Below are 18,448 nucleotides of genomic sequence, written 5' to 3' on the forward strand. Positions count from 1 at the left end.
TACTCTTTGGCCGTAAAATATATAAATCCTTGCAATATGTTTTTTTTTTCTACGATCGATCTGCAAACTTCAGATAACTTTGGAACTGTTCGAGTGTGGCTCTCGTTCCTGTGAACTGCAGGCATCCCCTGTTCGTCACATGCATGCCGCGAACGCATCTGTCATGTATCTATACTGTGGTATTTTATTCAATAAAACCAAAAATGCTCAAAGTCACGAGGAAGGCAATTCCACAAAGAGCCTTTCGCAGAAAATGCTAAGTTATGAAAAGTGCGGATTTCAGTTCGGATGAAGTGATAATTTAAGGAACACATAACTGCGGAGGTACACTATTTTTGTCTGCTAAGGAAAAGTCGATGAGTGTGCCGAATGTGTGTTTCCTACACTGAAAAATAATTAAATCCCAGTATCAAAGAAATATAAGCAAGACATCGTACTTCAGAAAAAAGAATTATCGACGATTTTCTCAATATGAAACATAAAAAACTTTGTCTTTCTACAGAAGTCACTGATGAATTTTTTATTACGACAAGTTGAAGGATTAAATAATGATGTGAAAACGATAAAAACAGCAGCTTTATAAAAAATTACGGCAATATCGAAGAATGTAGGTAAAGCTGACAATACAGAAGCCTGAGACCAAAAATGTGGGTACAATGCGATAAAATAAATTTAAATGGCGGTGCTTATGTTAATGACGACGATGATCGCTGGGATGATGAGGTTCACTATGACTATGAGACTGGCGATAGTGATGAAGACTCTAGTGACTTAAAAAATATAATTAACCATTGTGTATGAAACATAGTACCATCGGAAGATATTGGTTACACATCGAGGAATACTCCAAGACTACAACTTGGTTCGTAAAATGCTGAAAATTTATCCAGCTCCAAAGTAACATGTACTAATATGTGCGGAATTTATACCCCCCCTCCTTCCGAAAGAGGAACCAAGAGGAAGGGTTGGTTAGAGCGCACACTCAAACAGTGTTGTGAGAAACACACGAAAGGTTTATTGTGAATTTAACAATCTCAAACAAACACACACTCATATAGGTATGCTTGCAGCAGCGTGCGGTTACCGGGAGTACTCCGTGAAAGGAAACCAAAAACAAAGAAATGTCCAAGTTAGCAAAGGCAACATTAACAATAAGAAATTTTCAAAGCTTTCCTCCTCATGAAACCATTACTGGGCAACAGCAAAGAGAAAATATTAGTTTACAATATTGGTTAAAAAATACCAATGACCGCAAATAGTCTTAGTTGAACCTAACTGCAATTTTTAAATTTGTCTCGGCAAGAGCAAAATATTTAACTATAAAAATATAAAAAATATTTTCAATCAAACTAATTATGAAACAATAAGCTTCGATAAACATTAAAAATACGGCAACTCGTGGCAGATCGTGTCCATTCTTCATCGAACTGTTTGTCAAACTGTTGTATTGGATGTGCCTGGTGGTAGGCGCTGGTGACACTAAAGCCAAGCCCCTCGGTTATTCGAGTGATGACTCATACGACATTCGCCTAAGAGATCGTTGAACCTGAGGGTCAACTCCAGGGCCCCACTGCAGCAAGTCTGTTGTAGTCGCGGTGTCTGCCGTGTGGCGCCTTCCTCCACAACGACGCTCAACACGAACTGCGCTGGCACGGACCGGGTGTAGAACACGTGGTACCCAAGATGACTTCAACAGCTGGGCGCAAGAGCACCTCACCTCGCTCTTCCAGCTCGTCGGCTTTCATCACCTGTCACACTCGTAAAGCAGAATTACTATTACTATCCAGCCAACTTTTCCTCAATGTTCACGTTGACAAGCTCCTATTTCAGTGTTTCTGAACACCAAAGTTCACAGCAATGTTTGTGAGTCAAAGTAGGGTTATGTTTCTTTGCATTTATATGCCATTAATTGCCCCAGTCACACACACTAAGACCTCTGTCTAGCCTCCGACGACATGTACTCTTCCAGCAGCGATGCTCTCTGTTATTCGCCCACTCGCACTCGCTCTACGAGTATACAAATTACAAAGTCTTCGGCGATTATTTTTATACTTTGGGGTAAACTTACTCTTACCCGAAGGTAAATCAGCTGTGTGGTTTTTCAGATTTACTCGCTCAGCGAGTTTCCACTCACTCCGTGAGTGGCTTCAACGAGTCTCTGAACAAGTTCACTTTTCCTCGGATCTCTCCTGCTGGCACCTCAACACTGAAAGGGCTAAGTCCAAAATCACTTGTGAATGTTAAAGTCCAACTGTAAAGTCCAACAGGCTAAGTACGTTGCGCAGGTCGTTGTGATGTCGGACAGAGTGACGTTTCATGATGATGACGTGGTGATGGGCAGCGTGACGACAGGATGACGTAGTCGATGGCGAGAGTTTCCTCCTCTGCTCTCCGCAGACTCTGAAGACTCTAGACCAAACCTGGCCCTTATATACTCCCTCGGCAGGTACCGACTTCGTAAGAGAACCTTCCAGAAACATGGGGTTACTTCCCCTCTCCCGGTGGAGGGTGAAGGGGTGGTGAAGTCAGGTGACTAATCACGTAGTTCTCCTTCTACTTCTGCGTCTCTGGCGCGCCTTGGAGTCGCTGAGTATGAAGGATCCTTGAGAGGTAGGCAACAAGAAGTGCCTCGCTGTTCTGCCGGTGTTTGCACATCCAGGAACAAACTCACAACACACAGTTTCAATCTGTATAACGTTGTGAGCGGAAAACAAACCGCTACAAATTATAGGATAAAAATATTTTTTATAACATATATTATTTTTAATTCAATAAATTAATTGAAAATGAAATAATTATGACTTTTATTTTATAGCATTATTGCATATATACATTTTTTTGAGCATAAAGCATCAATGGAATATACGAAGGAATATGGTTCTTCGAGTTATAATAAATATTTTACAAATTAAATTTTTGGTTCAAAAGTCAAAGTTAAAAAAAATATATGCTATGCATGATATCAAATATAAGTATTTGTAGGCTACTCTACTCTAACGTGGTAAGTGGAATACAATGATAGAAGGATTTTCTAGATACACTGCTTGACTGTGATCAGTAGGATATGCTAAGTTTTCAGAAGGATACCTTGCTCAGTAGGATAAATCGTATAAAAAGGGGACAGTGTGTGACTTATTTGTTTTGTTCATCTCGTTAAGATACATCGAGAAAAGTAATACTGAATTACTGATTTTGAAGAATATATATTTATAACTGAACAAATAATATACTTTTAAAAAATAAGTATTCATTCATGATTTCAAAACACGACTACCTGAACACGCGTTGTCTGTATCATCGTCTTACCGCTTTACAGAATACCAACATAACTTGTGACTAATATGTGCTACTATAAAATTAAATTTTTAATATTTTTATTTTATTTTATCAAATTTTAGACATTAAAAATATTGGATATAAAGGCATTTTATTTTAGCGTTTCAAATACTTTATGAAACACATACACAACTATATAAATTTCAGAACATTTAAGGGTTTTTCAAGTAAACAAAGAATCTTTGGAGAAACTACGGCGTATTCCGTATTCCGAGTTTTCTATATCGTTAAAACCAAGGTAAACACACATTGGAAAATCTGAAAGGTTTTTGCTGTAGTCTATCCAGTTTTAAAATGTTTTGTTTATATACCGTTATTATTCATGAGGATAATGTTAAAAGCAACTTAACTCAGTACCTGTAAATTTAAGAACATAACCGTAAATTTACGAAGATCCCTGGATATTTTATAATCAGCGTTCTTCGTAAAATTAAGGTGAAAATTTAAAAACAGTGCGTAAACATGGTTTTTCTCGTGACAATTACATCCTACATTTTTCTCCCTGCCATGGACTACTACCAACTCACGTCGTCAGTTCTCATGCATTTAGCTGTCTGCTCAGCTGAGATTCCCTGTTTCTGTTGGCTGTCTCAAACACTGTCAGTAAATACGGCATGTAGTGGCTAACCTTTGTATACTTGGTATTCCCCCAAGGAGCATAATGTTTTGACCTCTCAAATGAGCTCACGTGAACAGTTAAATATGTTTAACTTCAATTTACGAACCCTTGTTTATAAATATCCAGAGATCTTCGTAAATTTAAAGTTATCTTCGTAGTATTACTTTCAAAATGAACCCAAAAAATATTCTTGGTATATTTGCAAAACATTCTAGAACTCGTGGTTGTATTTTTATCTTTGTTTAAAAAGTCGATACACGGAATTTTTCTGCGGAGATTGGGTTATTTGAAATTATGGAGATCTCTTCGATAATTTGAGATAAATTCTTCGTTTAACAGTCCGTAAATTAACTGTAATTTCTAACAGTGAGATAATTTACTCACGTTATTGGTAACAAGTTAAACCGCCTTCACAATTGTGCTATATTTGTGTTTTTGTCACTGCGTGTATTTAGTGCACAGTGCGCAGTGCCACTACACCGCTCCTTGGCTCGAGAAACTCCCCAGGAAAGTATCTCCAAAAGCTGCCATGCTGATCAATGTGCCCCATGCCGCGTACGTCACCCTGCACGCCTTCAAGATGAGGGTCATTCTAGTCGTCTATGTCGTCTGTGCGAACTGTAGATAACTGTACTCACTGTAGATATCTGTCGTGGAACCAGCTTTCCCGCCGTACTCCTCAGGCAGAACGTCCACGGGCAGCTGCTCAGTGAGAGAGTCCACTGTTGCGTGGATGTGAATCTGCGAACAAAAACACCTTTCCACTTCGTGCACTATCTTATACGTAACCTGATTAGCTATTGCATTGCTATTCAAGTGCTATGCGAAGCAAAAACCATATGAAAGTACAGCGTTAATGAAGAGGTATATTTTAAATGTACCTACTATGTTTAATAAATAATCTCATTTCAGGTATGAGCACAAGCGCAAAGGATGAAACAATTTAATTCATTCGTAAACATTTAAACCACTAGATATGAATAAAATCTTATGGGTTATAAATGCAGCCATACTGTATTAATATATTTGCAAATGGAACATTAATATATTCATATAAAATTACAGATTTTTGCACATTTGTGCATTTACATAAAACAACTGGATTACTACAAGATAGTGTTTGCAGTAAAACTGGATTCGGATTCTTACCCGGGAATTTATGCTTTGTGTTGTCCAAGTACCTACAATAGTTAAAGTTATTTTTAAACCGTTTCCTGAAAAGCTTCCAGGTATTGATTGCGGGCATTAATAAGCATAACAAAACAAAATAAATGAATTAGTTCTATATTTGATTATATTATCCTTGGTTTAATAAATATATTTTGAGGCCGGTCCCATCTGGTCACAAACACTCACTGCAAGCACCAACTCTTACAAAGCACAATGTAAACGCTTGCTCAGATGGAGTCTGACCTGCAAATTAAAAGAAAATCAGAGAAAATATACTAAATGCTGAAAACTTTAGAAGATAGCAGAACATTAACAAGACAAAACAAGTAAATTTTATTAATCTTTTTGAAGTGTAAATATTAAATAAACATAGGAAAAAACAAACTTTCCATAAACAATACAAAAATGATGAATCTGATCTCATTATTTTTTCAGGTACAATGAAGTTATTACATATTTTTTTTTGTAATCTTACGAAATTATCTCAAAAATTTTCTTAATTGTCAAATACATAACTCAAGTTACTTTATAAAAAAATTATTTTGAGCGATAAGTTCTTAAAGCTCTGAAAACTAACACAATATACAATTACAAATAATTTTAAGGCTTTGGAGAGTTAAGTTACTTTTACTACTCTGAAAAAAATATGGCCATCAAGTAAACAGTACAGAAGTTGCAGAAAGTAAAAAAAAAAAAAGTGCAGAGTGTTATGAGCAGCAAAAAAACCAACATTTACTTTACCAGGTGTTAAAAAACATTAGTGAAATTAATAAGTAACCTTTTACAACAGCAAGCATATAAAAATTTAAAACAAAATACTGGCCATTAAAGAAAATAACGAACAAAAAAATTATACGTAACTCTCCAATAACCTCCATACTCTCGTGCCTCTCTCTGATGTCATTGATTCATAGTTGTGTCGTCTAGATGGTCCTTGCTGCTTCATACCGAACTGATATTTTTCATAACCTAACTAAAAACCAAGTGTATCTGGGAGGGTTCCGGGTTAGGAAGGAGACTAGTGTGTCTCAGGCTGAAGCTTATACGCTTTGCTTATGCTGGATTTAAATCATGCAGGAAAGGTAAAATGTATCATGTGCTAGGAGGGGATTGGCTAGCCATGGCTGCAATTGGCGCCATGATTACTTCCCCTCACTTCTTAACTCTTGACTAAAAACTAGATAATTTGGGCTCAGATAAAACCTGCATAGACACAGGGAAAACCCAGGGAACTTACATGCGGGATACAACATTTCATGCATTAATTTCAAGCAGGTTCGTTACGGGAAACCATGGGATGGTTCAGGAAGAACAGTTGATTTGCCTATAAACCCCGAGTATTTATACCCTGAATTCTTCCCTCTACCCCTCCTATTGGCACTCAAACTCTCTAGGATTAAATAGAATGTCTTGGGATGGTTACAGAAAGTTCTAGAAAGTTCTTCACTGTAGTCCAAACAATCGATACACATGCGAGTCTTCCGGTTGTATTCTTCTGCTTGCTAAGATCGTGGTTGGCACCCCCACAGTTGAAGCTGTTTAGGAAGGAACCCTCATGATTGTGCTTGAAGGGCACTGTCTTAAACAGCACAGAGCAGTAGCTTATCTATTACTTGTGATGTCACAATATTTTGATTCCACATGGTGAAAAGGTAAGGTCAAGGGCGTAGGAACCGGGGGGTACAGAGGGGACGTGTCCCCCTGAACTTTTTGGGTGGAGGGGACTGTCTCCCCCAACTTTCTAGACCGTGATGTTTTTATTTTACAATATTATTCTGCTCAACTTTATTTGTAATTTGTTCACTCTCAAATTTTAACTAAAGGAAACAATAATAATTTTAACATCGATGTATTCAATGGTTAGATACAAAACCTGCTTAAAAAGAGCTATTTTGCACTTTTAAAATCAAAATTTTCCGGTGGAGGACCCCCGGACCCCCCCGTCTTAGTAATAGGGGAATGGGTTTACATGACATCAAAATCATTATTTGCCCCCCCCCCCCAACTTTATGAACACAGCTACGCCAATGGGTGAGGTTATATTTCTCTCGTGTCGTTAAATATTATTAATATAGAAAATTAACACGAAACTTCTCGTGGCCAATACACAACGTCACAGCTTGAATAAAACATCAAACCAAATATAAAATTATACGCTTATTTTCGTAACAATTCCTCAATTATATCCATAAAACATATTTGATCTATGCAAAAACATTTATACAAAGTTATGATATCTTTCTTGTAGTATTACAAACTATATTTTTTGCAACTGGTTTACAAAGGAATATTTTGTAAAAGTAAAGAAATTACCTTTCTGTGCACGAAGGGATGCGTTAGTGGGGAATAAATACTACCCTGAAGATACCCAATTGAGAAAGTTCTATTACGATCTCACTGGGCAGGGAACTGGCCACGGTTTATATACTGAAGTTCTAACAAAGCCAATGTCTATTTAGCATAAAGTTCCGAAGCTAGGGCATCTTACTCGATAGGTTTAATCCAGGTTCTAGCTGAAACATCTGCTTGTCACATTAGTGTTGTATCTGTCCCTAAAGTTGTTGTCATAGATGTAGGATATTTAAGAAATTTTATTCAAATTTCACTTCATCTGACATTTTTTCAGTTTGTCGTATTAATGTCGTATTAGGCATTATTCATTTTAATAATAATTTGTATGATCGATTCGCAACAATTATGTTACGATTCCCCAGTAGGTATGGCTAAAGTAGGCCTGACTGCAGTAGATGAACTTACCTAATAATTGTATTATTGGTATAGTGCACAGTCTTCACGGTTCCAGTTTTAGATTGCAGGAAATTCTTTTCTATAAATTAATTCTTTCACCACAACTCTACTGTTAGTTCAGTAAATCCACGGGGAAAAAAATCCCTTTTACCAGCTGATGCGGTCTGATGGTGATATTCCAACTTACCTCAAAGCTTGTCTCATCACTTTGCCTAGTCTTATTGTCCGTTTAATTTTCCTGACAGAATCACGAGTAGTTCATTTAAGTGTAAAGGGAAGTACCTTGTCTTTATACATCCTTACTAGTTCTCTGCTGTAAAAATTAAGTATTCCAAACATTATTTCAGTTATTATAAAACTTATATTTTCATTACATAAAAACATTTTTTTATAAAGAGTTACATTAATTTTATTAGTGGAATTACCTGACAAGTTCTTCTATTTATTTCGGATGTAGTTTTTTATTCAATTAGTGGAAAACCATTGATATACATGTTGTACTAGATTACCCTTTTCTTTCCAAATCTATATATATAAAAATTTAGCTTCCGTATGTATTTGGCCGCAAAACTCGGAAAGTATACGATGGTTTGGATTGAAATTTTTACAGAACATTGCATCTTAACAGAAGAGTGTTTATATGAAATAAAAGTTTGGGAAAATCCACCGGAAAAGTCGGAAAAAAAAGTTTCTATAACTAAATATCATGGTCACCCAACTTAGTTGTGACCACGCTCGACGATGCTGTACCATATTTTCGAAGTTCAAGCACATCAGGCTACTTTTTTTTTTTTTTTTTTTTATAAAGATTGATGGCACACTGGCAAGTTTGGACAGTCACCAGTGTGCAACAATCTCCCCCCCCCCCCTTAATGGTGTAGTTTTTAAGTCACCCCGAGTCATGGAGGAATGGTAGTGTTGGTTGAAGGTTGTTATTAAGACAATACAAATTACAGCCATGTCGTACCCGGGATTCGAACCCGGAGCCCCCGCACCGTAGCCCGGTGTGCCGTCGACTGAGCTACGGAGGCCGACTTGCTACTCGACCATTGTGCCTTGACGACTATAATTTACAGAAATATGTATATATATATATATATTTCAAGAAAGAATAAAAAACTTTATTTAATTTGAAAGTATATTCTTTCGACTCTATTGATAAAAATATGTTTAAATTAAAAAATACATTTCGTACAATACATTTGAAAATTAAATAATTCTTATCTTATAGCTTATATCTTATATATTGCTATTATAATTTGTTATAATCACGTACGTTGTTATGATAATTGTTGATATATCAAACTGGTTGTCATATCAACCCTGTTGTCATAGCAAAATGTGTTTGTTGATTTTTCCAACAATAATCTTTTAACACTTTTGTTTTGTTTTCTAATAAGCCAAATATTGATTAAGCACAAAATGTGTCACTGTGACCAGTTTATGTGTATGGTATCATTTATAAATGTTTAATTAAAGAATGGAATTGGTTGGATTTCATCTGTAAAGTTATGTTTTATAAAAAAATTACTTCCACGAATGCCACTTATTCCGACAGATATGGCGTTCGAGTTCAAACGACTTCAATTTCCAATACGCCTTGCGTTCGCTATGACCATCAATAAAGCACAAGGACAATCTTTGCAAGTGTGCGGTTTGAATTTAGAAAATGAATGCTTCTCTCATGGACAGTTATATGTCGGGTGCTCCAGAGTCGGTAAACCATCTGATCTATATGTTTATGCAAAAAATGGGAAAACAAGGAATGTAGTCCTTCCATTAGCTTTACAATAAAAATATTTAAGCTAAACACATTTTTATTTCTTCTATTACATTCCACAGCCATGCACAGTAAAATATTAAATTAAACAATGAATTAATATTAAACTGTGCCACAGCAAAGCGTGGCCGGGTTTAGCTAGTGCATTATAATAAAGAAGGATTCCTTGCCTTCGTTTCCAAAAATTAAAACAAATTATACCCTTTTTTCTTGTTAAAAATTAAGACTGTTAACGGTCATTATTGTTTCCTTATATTTATTTTTGTCTGGTATTGGTTTTAATTAGTAATGGGAAATAATTGTGGGGCAGAGTATAAAATAAAGGCCGTGTCCACAGAAGCTGCGCTCTGTCCAAGGAAGGCAGTCAGGCGCAGCAGTCAGGTGGCGGCGGGGAAAGTGCGGCGGCTGGCGAGTCGAGGGGTTGCAGCGTGTGCTGCCGTGGTGGGCTTGCCCGTGCGGCAGTTATTATTTTTATTTACAACCCCTTTACTTCATTATTTTGCAGCAATGGTTTGTCTTGTCAAAAATTGTTTTAGACAAATTTTTAGATAGCATCTTAAAATTACAAACATTTGAAACGGTTTTGATGTGCTTACTAAAGGAGTTAAGTTATTTCTTGTCTTTTAACCCCGGTTTATTCCACCCTTACAGAAATAGTTTGTTATATTAAAAATTGTTTTAAGAAAAAATATACAGATGGTATTTATAATGTTTACAAACAATTAAATGGATTTAATAGTCTGTCTAATTTTGGATCTATGCCATTATTGTACTTCAACCTTTTTTTCCCACCCCCTGAATTAAAGGATGATCGTATAAAAATATTATCATTTGATACTTAAATTTATTACTTTCAGTAAATAATAAAGGATTTGATCGTGTAAATGGTTCAGAAGGTTTTTATATTTTATACTGTTTTTCCCTTACTTTGCTGAAATAGTTTGGCTTATCTAAAATTGTTTCAGAAAAAAATTACTTTGTATTACACTTTAACGTTATTATACTTCTAATTTTTCAATTTTACCAGCAATTTCCCCATTTTTATCCTTTAATTTCGATTTTGCCCAATAACGAACCCGAACGAGTTTTCCAATTACAGTTTGTGATTTTATTTTAAATTATGGCAGTAATCGTGTCCACAAAAATGTGATATATGTATATAGATATAAATATAAATAAATTTTTGAGCATGTTTATAAATCATATGGCATAACTTACATCCCACTTGATTGGCTTCAGAGATATGACTTTTATATAAAAATAATTGACTGCCATTTCATCCCTTTTGCGTTCGAGTATAAAAAAGAAATTAAAGTAAAAAAAAGGCAATTAAATTGTTATATTGTACAATATTCCTGCTCAGTTTCTCGCCCCAATCTTAATTTGCTTGCATATATGATTTATTGCAATAATACCAACGTGCTTCCGTTTCACTGACTTTGGTTGAATATCAAAAAAAAATTATATAAGCTCCCTATGTAATTAACTGTTTGAGTATTCAGGCTCACTTTCTAACATCCAGCTGTATTTGCTGTATTTGTTTTATGGTAAAACAAAACTTACACCTTTTTCACACCGTTTGAAGTATAAATCAGGAAATCTAGTAGATGCATTTTTTTAGTAAACCAACCTTGAAAACTTTTAAACCCTTTAGGGAGGAACTTAAAAGTAGTATAATTATATGTACATTATTATTTTTATAATGCTTACTAAATAATATATGACTTACTTAATTTGTTCTGAAGATAAGATTTTTTAAATAAATATAAACATGCTATTTATTCAGACCTTTGAAAGACGAACATTAACAAAAAAATAAGCGATACGTATAGGCCTATATAGATACAAGATGTTTCTATAATAACTTCATACGTTGTTCTAATTTAATCGGTAATGATGACTTTTCGTTTTAAAAACATACCTACTCCTATTACCCCCTTAGGGTTTCATTTTCTCAAAACTTGGTAAAATTGTAGTTGGTTGTTTACGTTAGTTTATTATTGGCACACATGATATTTTTATATTCTTGATTAGATCCCGAGGTACAGTATTTAATTCAAATAAATATTCGCCCTTTTTCATCACTATATAATTTGAATTTAGCGAAATGGTAAAATTGTGGTTAGTAGTTCTCGTATTACTATTTATATCCAATAAATTTTATTATGCATGAATAGATTTAGAGTTAAATTAATTCATCTTAAAACCATATTAACCTCATTTTCTTCATCCTTTAGAATTGTAGTTTCGAAATAATAAAATTTTGGTTGATAGTTTTTGTATGTTAATTATTAGTACCATTGTCTTTTATAATGCTTTATCAGATTTGGAGTTAATATTATTAATCTTAAAACCCTATCACTCCTTTTTCACCCATTAGGGATTGAATTTTCCAAATGGTCTAATTTTGGTTGGTATATTTTAATGTTTATTTTAGAACTCCAGTATGTTTTATTATGCTTAGTTGAATTCGGAATTATAAAAGTTTATCTTAAAATTATTTTTACAACTTTTTCACCCCTTAGAGGTTGAGTTTGGCAAAATAGTAAAATTGTAATTGGTAGATTTCGTATTATTATTATTAGTAGTAGTACCCAATATATTTAATTATGCTTGATTAGATTTTAAAGTTACAATGATATATTTTAATGCCATTTTCACCCTTTTATAAGCTATTATGAGTTAAATTTTGTAAAATGGTAAAATTACGGTAGGTGGTTTTCGTAAGTTAATTATTGGTGCCCACTATATTGTTGTGCCCTAGGTGCACGCCCTCTCCCTTGGTTTACCTGTGTTCTTATTATTAAGTGAGAACTTGCACACGACGCCTGCTTGGCTTGCAACCTGCAATGCTGGCGCGCCTTGAGAGCAGCCATTGATCCAGGCAAGCGTGGTTCTGTGTGAAGAAAGAAGTGTTCCAGGGATGAAAATAAATCCTCCTTCTGTCAGCATCCGGAGATATCGTCATACCAGAAGGCGGCCATTGCCGCGACCAGCTAGAGCCTGTGCTAGATGGTTCTCTTCGGGGCCAGAGCGAGTAAGAGCCGACGCCCCGACTCCACAGGCGCCGTCACGCCGCCGGGTCGCCGCTGGAACCAGCACGTCTGGCATGGCGACGAAACGATAAGTCACATGTTGGAACTTGGGGCGATAGAATTTTTCAGAGCTGGATCGTTGCAAGAAGTAAGACGAGTTTGGACTTGGTCATTTTCTGGGGACGTTACGTGTGGTCGCAGTGTTTATGTTGGTGACATACCTCATGGACATAGTGGCTGGAGTCGTTGAGCTGATCGGTAGTTGGCATTAGAGGCGGGCAGATTTCTCAGACAGGACTTCGTTACTTTAACGTAACTAGGGTGGTTACCAGTCCTTACGTACGTTACGTAATGTGCGATACGCTTACTTAACGAAAAAAAAAATAACTCTATGCTGAATTGGAGTCAGTATGGCGGGGCATTAATGAAAATCAATGTTCGACATAGTTTTTAGTAAGTGCATAATAAGAATGTTTGCAATAAGTCACGTAAGACACACTTACATACAGTTAGTGACACCAGAAAGTATTGATTATAACATCAAAGATAAGCTTGAGGCTTTAGTGTTGAGTATTATTTTTGAATTCAGAGGAATAAGATCTATGTTGCAATGATGCTAGCGCTGTCGCTGTTACGCTGGACCGATTCAAGTGCAATAACAGTCGGACAATTTGCAATGTGATTGTTGCTACTGCAAGTTTCTTCCAAGCACTGTTCATGTGCACGCAGCCTAGCGGATCTATCATGACCCGAGCGCAGCCAATTTCACGCGCTAGCTGGGTTGCCTACTTTGCGCGGTTGTTGCGTGAGCTTATTTTATATCAATAAAACCAACACATAATGCATTGTTATTTTTATTCGAAAAAGGGATATTCATAAAACATTACAATGTATTAAACACATATACACAATACATAATACACAAACATAGAAATACATAAACTATAACATAATAATGTTACACTATTAACTATAACATAATTTTGTATAATGTAAATATAACTCATACTCCCGACAGAAAGTATATACACACATAAACAATACTAGTAGTATATAATAGTTCCTCCGGGGACTGGCTTCTGGCTGTGGATTGAAGATTGTCGACCGCCATCTTGGATTTGTGACGTCACGGCGGCAAAAATTCCTCAAAATTCCTAAAAAATGACTCAAAATGACTCAAAAATTCCCGTTTTAATAAAAAAAAATCCCGTTTTCGAGGGAAAAATTCCCGTTTCGAGGGAAAAATTCCCGTTTTATTCCTTAAAAATACCAGCAGCTAGAAATGTCCATATGTAGGCTTAAGCATCCATGTCTACAACCTACGATAAGCCTCTGACGTCATCATGGACGATAGTAGTAGATATATAATAGTATTTCCTGAAACTGGCTTCTGGCTGTGGATTGTGATTTGCGGCCCGCCATCATGGATAGTGACGTCACGGCGGCCATCTTAGATGAGCGTAACGGGACACAGCGTAACGGGACACAGCGTAACGGGACCGGATGTCCGTCACCTTGACCTTTGACCTTGACCTTGACCCCGGCAGACATATTGGATCCGTAATATTGGATCAGACATCTTGGATACCGTCGACTTTGTTTCTGTTGTTTTTTCCTAGACAGCGCCAGCGACACTCTTGATTTTTTTCTGTTCCACTGGAAGCAGCCATCTTGGATACCGTCGACTTTGTTTCTGTTGTTTGTTCCTAGATAGCGCCAGCGGCGCTCTTGATTTTTTTCTGTTCCACTGGAGGCCACCATCTTGAATACCGTCGACTTTTTTTCTGTTGTTTGTTCCTAGATAGCGCCAGCGTCGCTCTGTCTCATCACATAAGGTCGATGTTTCATTACCTACCAGAGCTATTATGGTCCTTATCGACATATTAATTTATTTTTTATGCAAAATACATTCGAAGCGCTGTGATTCGAACCAGCGCAGCTCTCTAGGTTCGAAATCATACGCCTTTGACCGCTCGGCTATCGAGACATTTACCAGACTGAGAATTCAATAAGGTATATAAAAAAATAACATGCATATTCGGAATTGAATTTTTTTTTTAATTTTAAGTAACAATAGCACTTCCTGTTCGAGACAGAACCACCATCTTGTATCATAACGTCACTGTTGCAATTATCGTTTAGCCCGCAATCGTTAAAATCCACAATTTTTATGTTAGAAAATCGGGAAATTTTTTAAAAATCATTAAAAAATTAAATAATCAAATTAAATAATAAAAATCTTATAAACCACTGTTGCAGTTATCGTTACGGTCGCCATCTTGGATTATATATTTGATGCATATTTCGTTTCGTCCATCCATCTCGGTTGAGTACGATGTCATCGTTACACATTATGTTACGATCGTCATATTGGATCCTATTAATATTGCAATTACCATTATGGTCGCCATATTGAAATTTAGACACCATCTTGGAAATCCGTAATTTTTATGTTAGAAAATCGGCAATAATTCCAAATTCTACAAAAAAATAACTTAATAGAATTCTGATTGACTATAACAATTCATGTCCTTGGTTCTAAACCGGTGAGGGCAAAAAATAAAAAATAAAAACGATCAGATCCTTCCTCCACAGAAGCCACCTACAGACTTACCTACCACCTATATCAAGGTATATATCGTCAGCTAGTATGACGTCATTTCCGCCATCTTGTCATCGTCCGCTGAAGAACGTCATAATGTTTTCGTCTGCTAGAGTGTGCTGGCGTCATGTTAATATAATATTCTGTTCACCATACCTTTAACCTCGTCTATTGGCATTGAACTTTGTCATTGACCTTGAACTTTGACCTTGACCTTGAACCTTGTCATTGACCTTGAACTTTGTCATTGACATTGAACTTTGAACTTGACCTGAACTTTGAACTTGACCTTGAACTTTGACCTTGACCTGAAATTTTGACCTTGACCTTGAAATTTAACCTTGACCTTAATATTTGACTTTGACCTTGAAGACCATCATGGATCCGTCATTTTATGTTCAGTTCATGCTACCAGGAGCTACCACCTGCTAGTGGTCATTGCCACCATCATGTTTTCGTCTGCTGGAGGACACCATCTTGTGTGTACTCGTCTTACCATCATGCAAGTTTTATTCTACCCTGCTACAGTGCAGTTATCATTTATTATTACTGAGGTGCCCACCATATTGAAATTTGGGAGCCATCTTGAAATAATGTAATTATTAAGCTAGAAATGCGGGAAAATTTCAAAAAGTCTCCGATGAAATCAATTATTAATTTACAATTTAAATCGATCGATTCCTGTCCACGGGTACATTCTTGACCAGTGACAGTTGTAACAAATTATTAAATAAATTTTAGATTCTGTTTTTAATTACCTTTCGCGGAGTTTATTAATCATTCACTCTACGAAAAACAACTCAAGACAATATACCTGACCATCGAATTAAATACAGTGGCGATTTGCCTAACATGATAGTCTAATTTTTCATTAATCTGAATAACCTATAAGCCGTTCATGTACAAAGCCACAAATATAGATAAATTGTCTTTAGTCCATGAGACCGAGTCATGTCATTATCAGACGTATAGGCTAGTCATTTCAGGTCCGCATCACCTTCGTCGTTAGCTATTTATATTCAATCAATCCATCGTGACATTAATTATACATACTAAAGGACCAAGTGACCTTGAAAATTATTTTAGTAACACCAAGAGGTTTTAAACTAGTAAATATTCAGTCACTACATTTTGTACTTCACGCAATCAACAAAAAGGAAGCACCGACAACGAAAATACAGCACCGCCAACGAAAAGGCAGCACATTTGGAAGCACCGACCACGAAAAGGCAGTACCGACCACAAAAAGGCAGCACCGACAACGAAAAGGCAGCACATTTGGAAGCACCGACAACGAAAATACAGCACCTTCCAACGAAAAGGCAGCACATTTGGAAGCACCGACCACGAAAAGGCAGCACCGACAACAAAAAATAATCACCGACAACGAAAAGGCAGCACCGACAACAAAAAATAATCACCGACAACGAAAAGGCAGCACCGACAACAAAAAAATATCACCGACAACGAAAAAGCAGCACGTTTGGAAGCACCGACAGCGAAAAGGCAGCACCGCCAACGAAAAGGCAGCTCATTTGGAAGCACCGACAACGAAAAGGCAGCACCGCCAACGAAAAGGCAGTACATGAAGAAGCACCGACAACGAAAAGGCAGCACCGTCAACGAAAATACAACACATTTGGAAGCAGCGACATCGAAAAGGCAGCACCGTCAACGAAAAGGCAGCTCATTTGGAAGCACCGTCAACGAAAAGACAGCACCACCAACGAAAAGGCAGCTCATTTGGAAGCACCGTCAACGAAAAGACAGCACCGCCAACGAAAAGGCAGCTTATTTGGAAGGACCGACAACGTAAAGGCAACACCGACAACGAAAAGGCAGCTCCGCCAACAAAAAGGCAGCTCATTTGGAAGCACCGACAACTAAAAGGAAGCGCCGCCATCTAAAAGGCAACTCATTTGGAAGCACCAACAACGAAAAGGTAGCACCGCCAACGAAAAGGCAGGTCATTTATCATTGACTCCAATATTCATTGACTCCAATATTCATTGGCTCCGATATTCATTGACTCCAATATTCATTGGCTCCATCAGTTATTGACAACATCATTCATTTGGTTCCAAAAGTCTTTTCAAAAGGCTCTATCAGTCTTTCGGCTCCAACAGTCTGCTGGCTCCTATAGTCATTGGCTCCAATAGTCTTTGGCTCCAATTGTCTTTGGCTCCAACATTCATTGGCTCGAATATTCATTGGCTTCAATATTAATGGGCTCCAAAATCAATTGGCTCCAATTGTTTCAAATGCTCCAACAGACTCCAAAAGGCTCCATCAGTCTTTTGGCTCCAACAGTCTTTTGGCTCCTATAGTCATTGGCTCCAATAGTCATTGGCTCCAATATTCGTTGGCTCCAATATTCATTGACTCCAATAGTCATCGGCTCCAATATTCATTGGATCCAATATTCATTGGCTCCATCAGTCATTGACACCAACAGTCATTGACACCATCAGTCTTTTGGCTCCAAATATATTTACCTAGAATTCTTAGAGTCTAAGAGACTATGAGGCCACATGGCTACGAGTCTATAATGATCTAGCTGGTTACGAGTTATACATGGCTTGCGAGGCTACAGAGCTACGAAGCTTCTAGTACAGCATTATGTTATAAGATTACAAGGCTACTTGCTTAGGTAGCTTCAAGTCTGCAAAACTCCAATGCATCATGACTACGAGACTACGACCCATGAGGTTACGAGACTATGCGATTACAAGTCTTCAAGGTTACATAATCGCGAGGCTATAGGACAAATAAATAATAAAAAATTTAAAATGTAATCTTATAACATAATGCTGATGGAGCAGTTGGAGCAAAAGAGAAAATTCCTTCGAAGACAGATGCAGCAACTGGAGCCTTGTAGACGAGTAGCTTCGTAGTCAAGTACTCATGCAGACTTGTAGTCCTGTATCCTCGCAGTCACGTAAACTTGTGTACTAGAAGCTTCGTAGCTCTGTAGCCTCGCAAGCCATGTATAACTCGTAACCAGCTAGATCATTATAGACTCGTAGCCATGTGGCCTCATAGTCTCTTAGACTCGAAGAATTCTAGGTAAATATATTTGGAGCCAAAAGACTGATGGTGTCAATGACTGTTGGTGTCAATGACTGATGGAGCCAATGAATATTGGATCCAATGAATAT

The 18,448-nt window shown here is 36.9% G+C and overlaps 1 protein-coding gene across 2 annotated transcripts in view; it reads right to left on the reverse strand.

Moving 5' to 3' along the window:
• Positions 1 to 18,448, reverse strand: part of LOC134531196 (alpha-tocopherol transfer protein-like) — a 220,357-nt gene that overhangs the window by 25,048 nt on the left and 176,861 nt on the right. For both annotated transcript variants that reach the window (XM_063366841.1, XM_063366840.1), the window contains exon 6: positions 4,594 to 4,696. In XM_063366841.1, the coding sequence (XP_063222911.1) occupies positions 4,594 to 4,696 (103 nt within the window). The remainder of the gene's footprint in view (positions 1 to 4,593; positions 4,697 to 18,448) is intronic.

This window comes from Bacillus rossius, chromosome 3 (assembly GCF_032445375.1).
Source record: "Bacillus rossius redtenbacheri isolate Brsri chromosome 3, Brsri_v3, whole genome shotgun sequence".
In the NCBI taxonomy this organism is placed as follows: Eukaryota; Metazoa; Arthropoda; class Insecta; order Phasmatodea; family Bacillidae; genus Bacillus; species Bacillus rossius.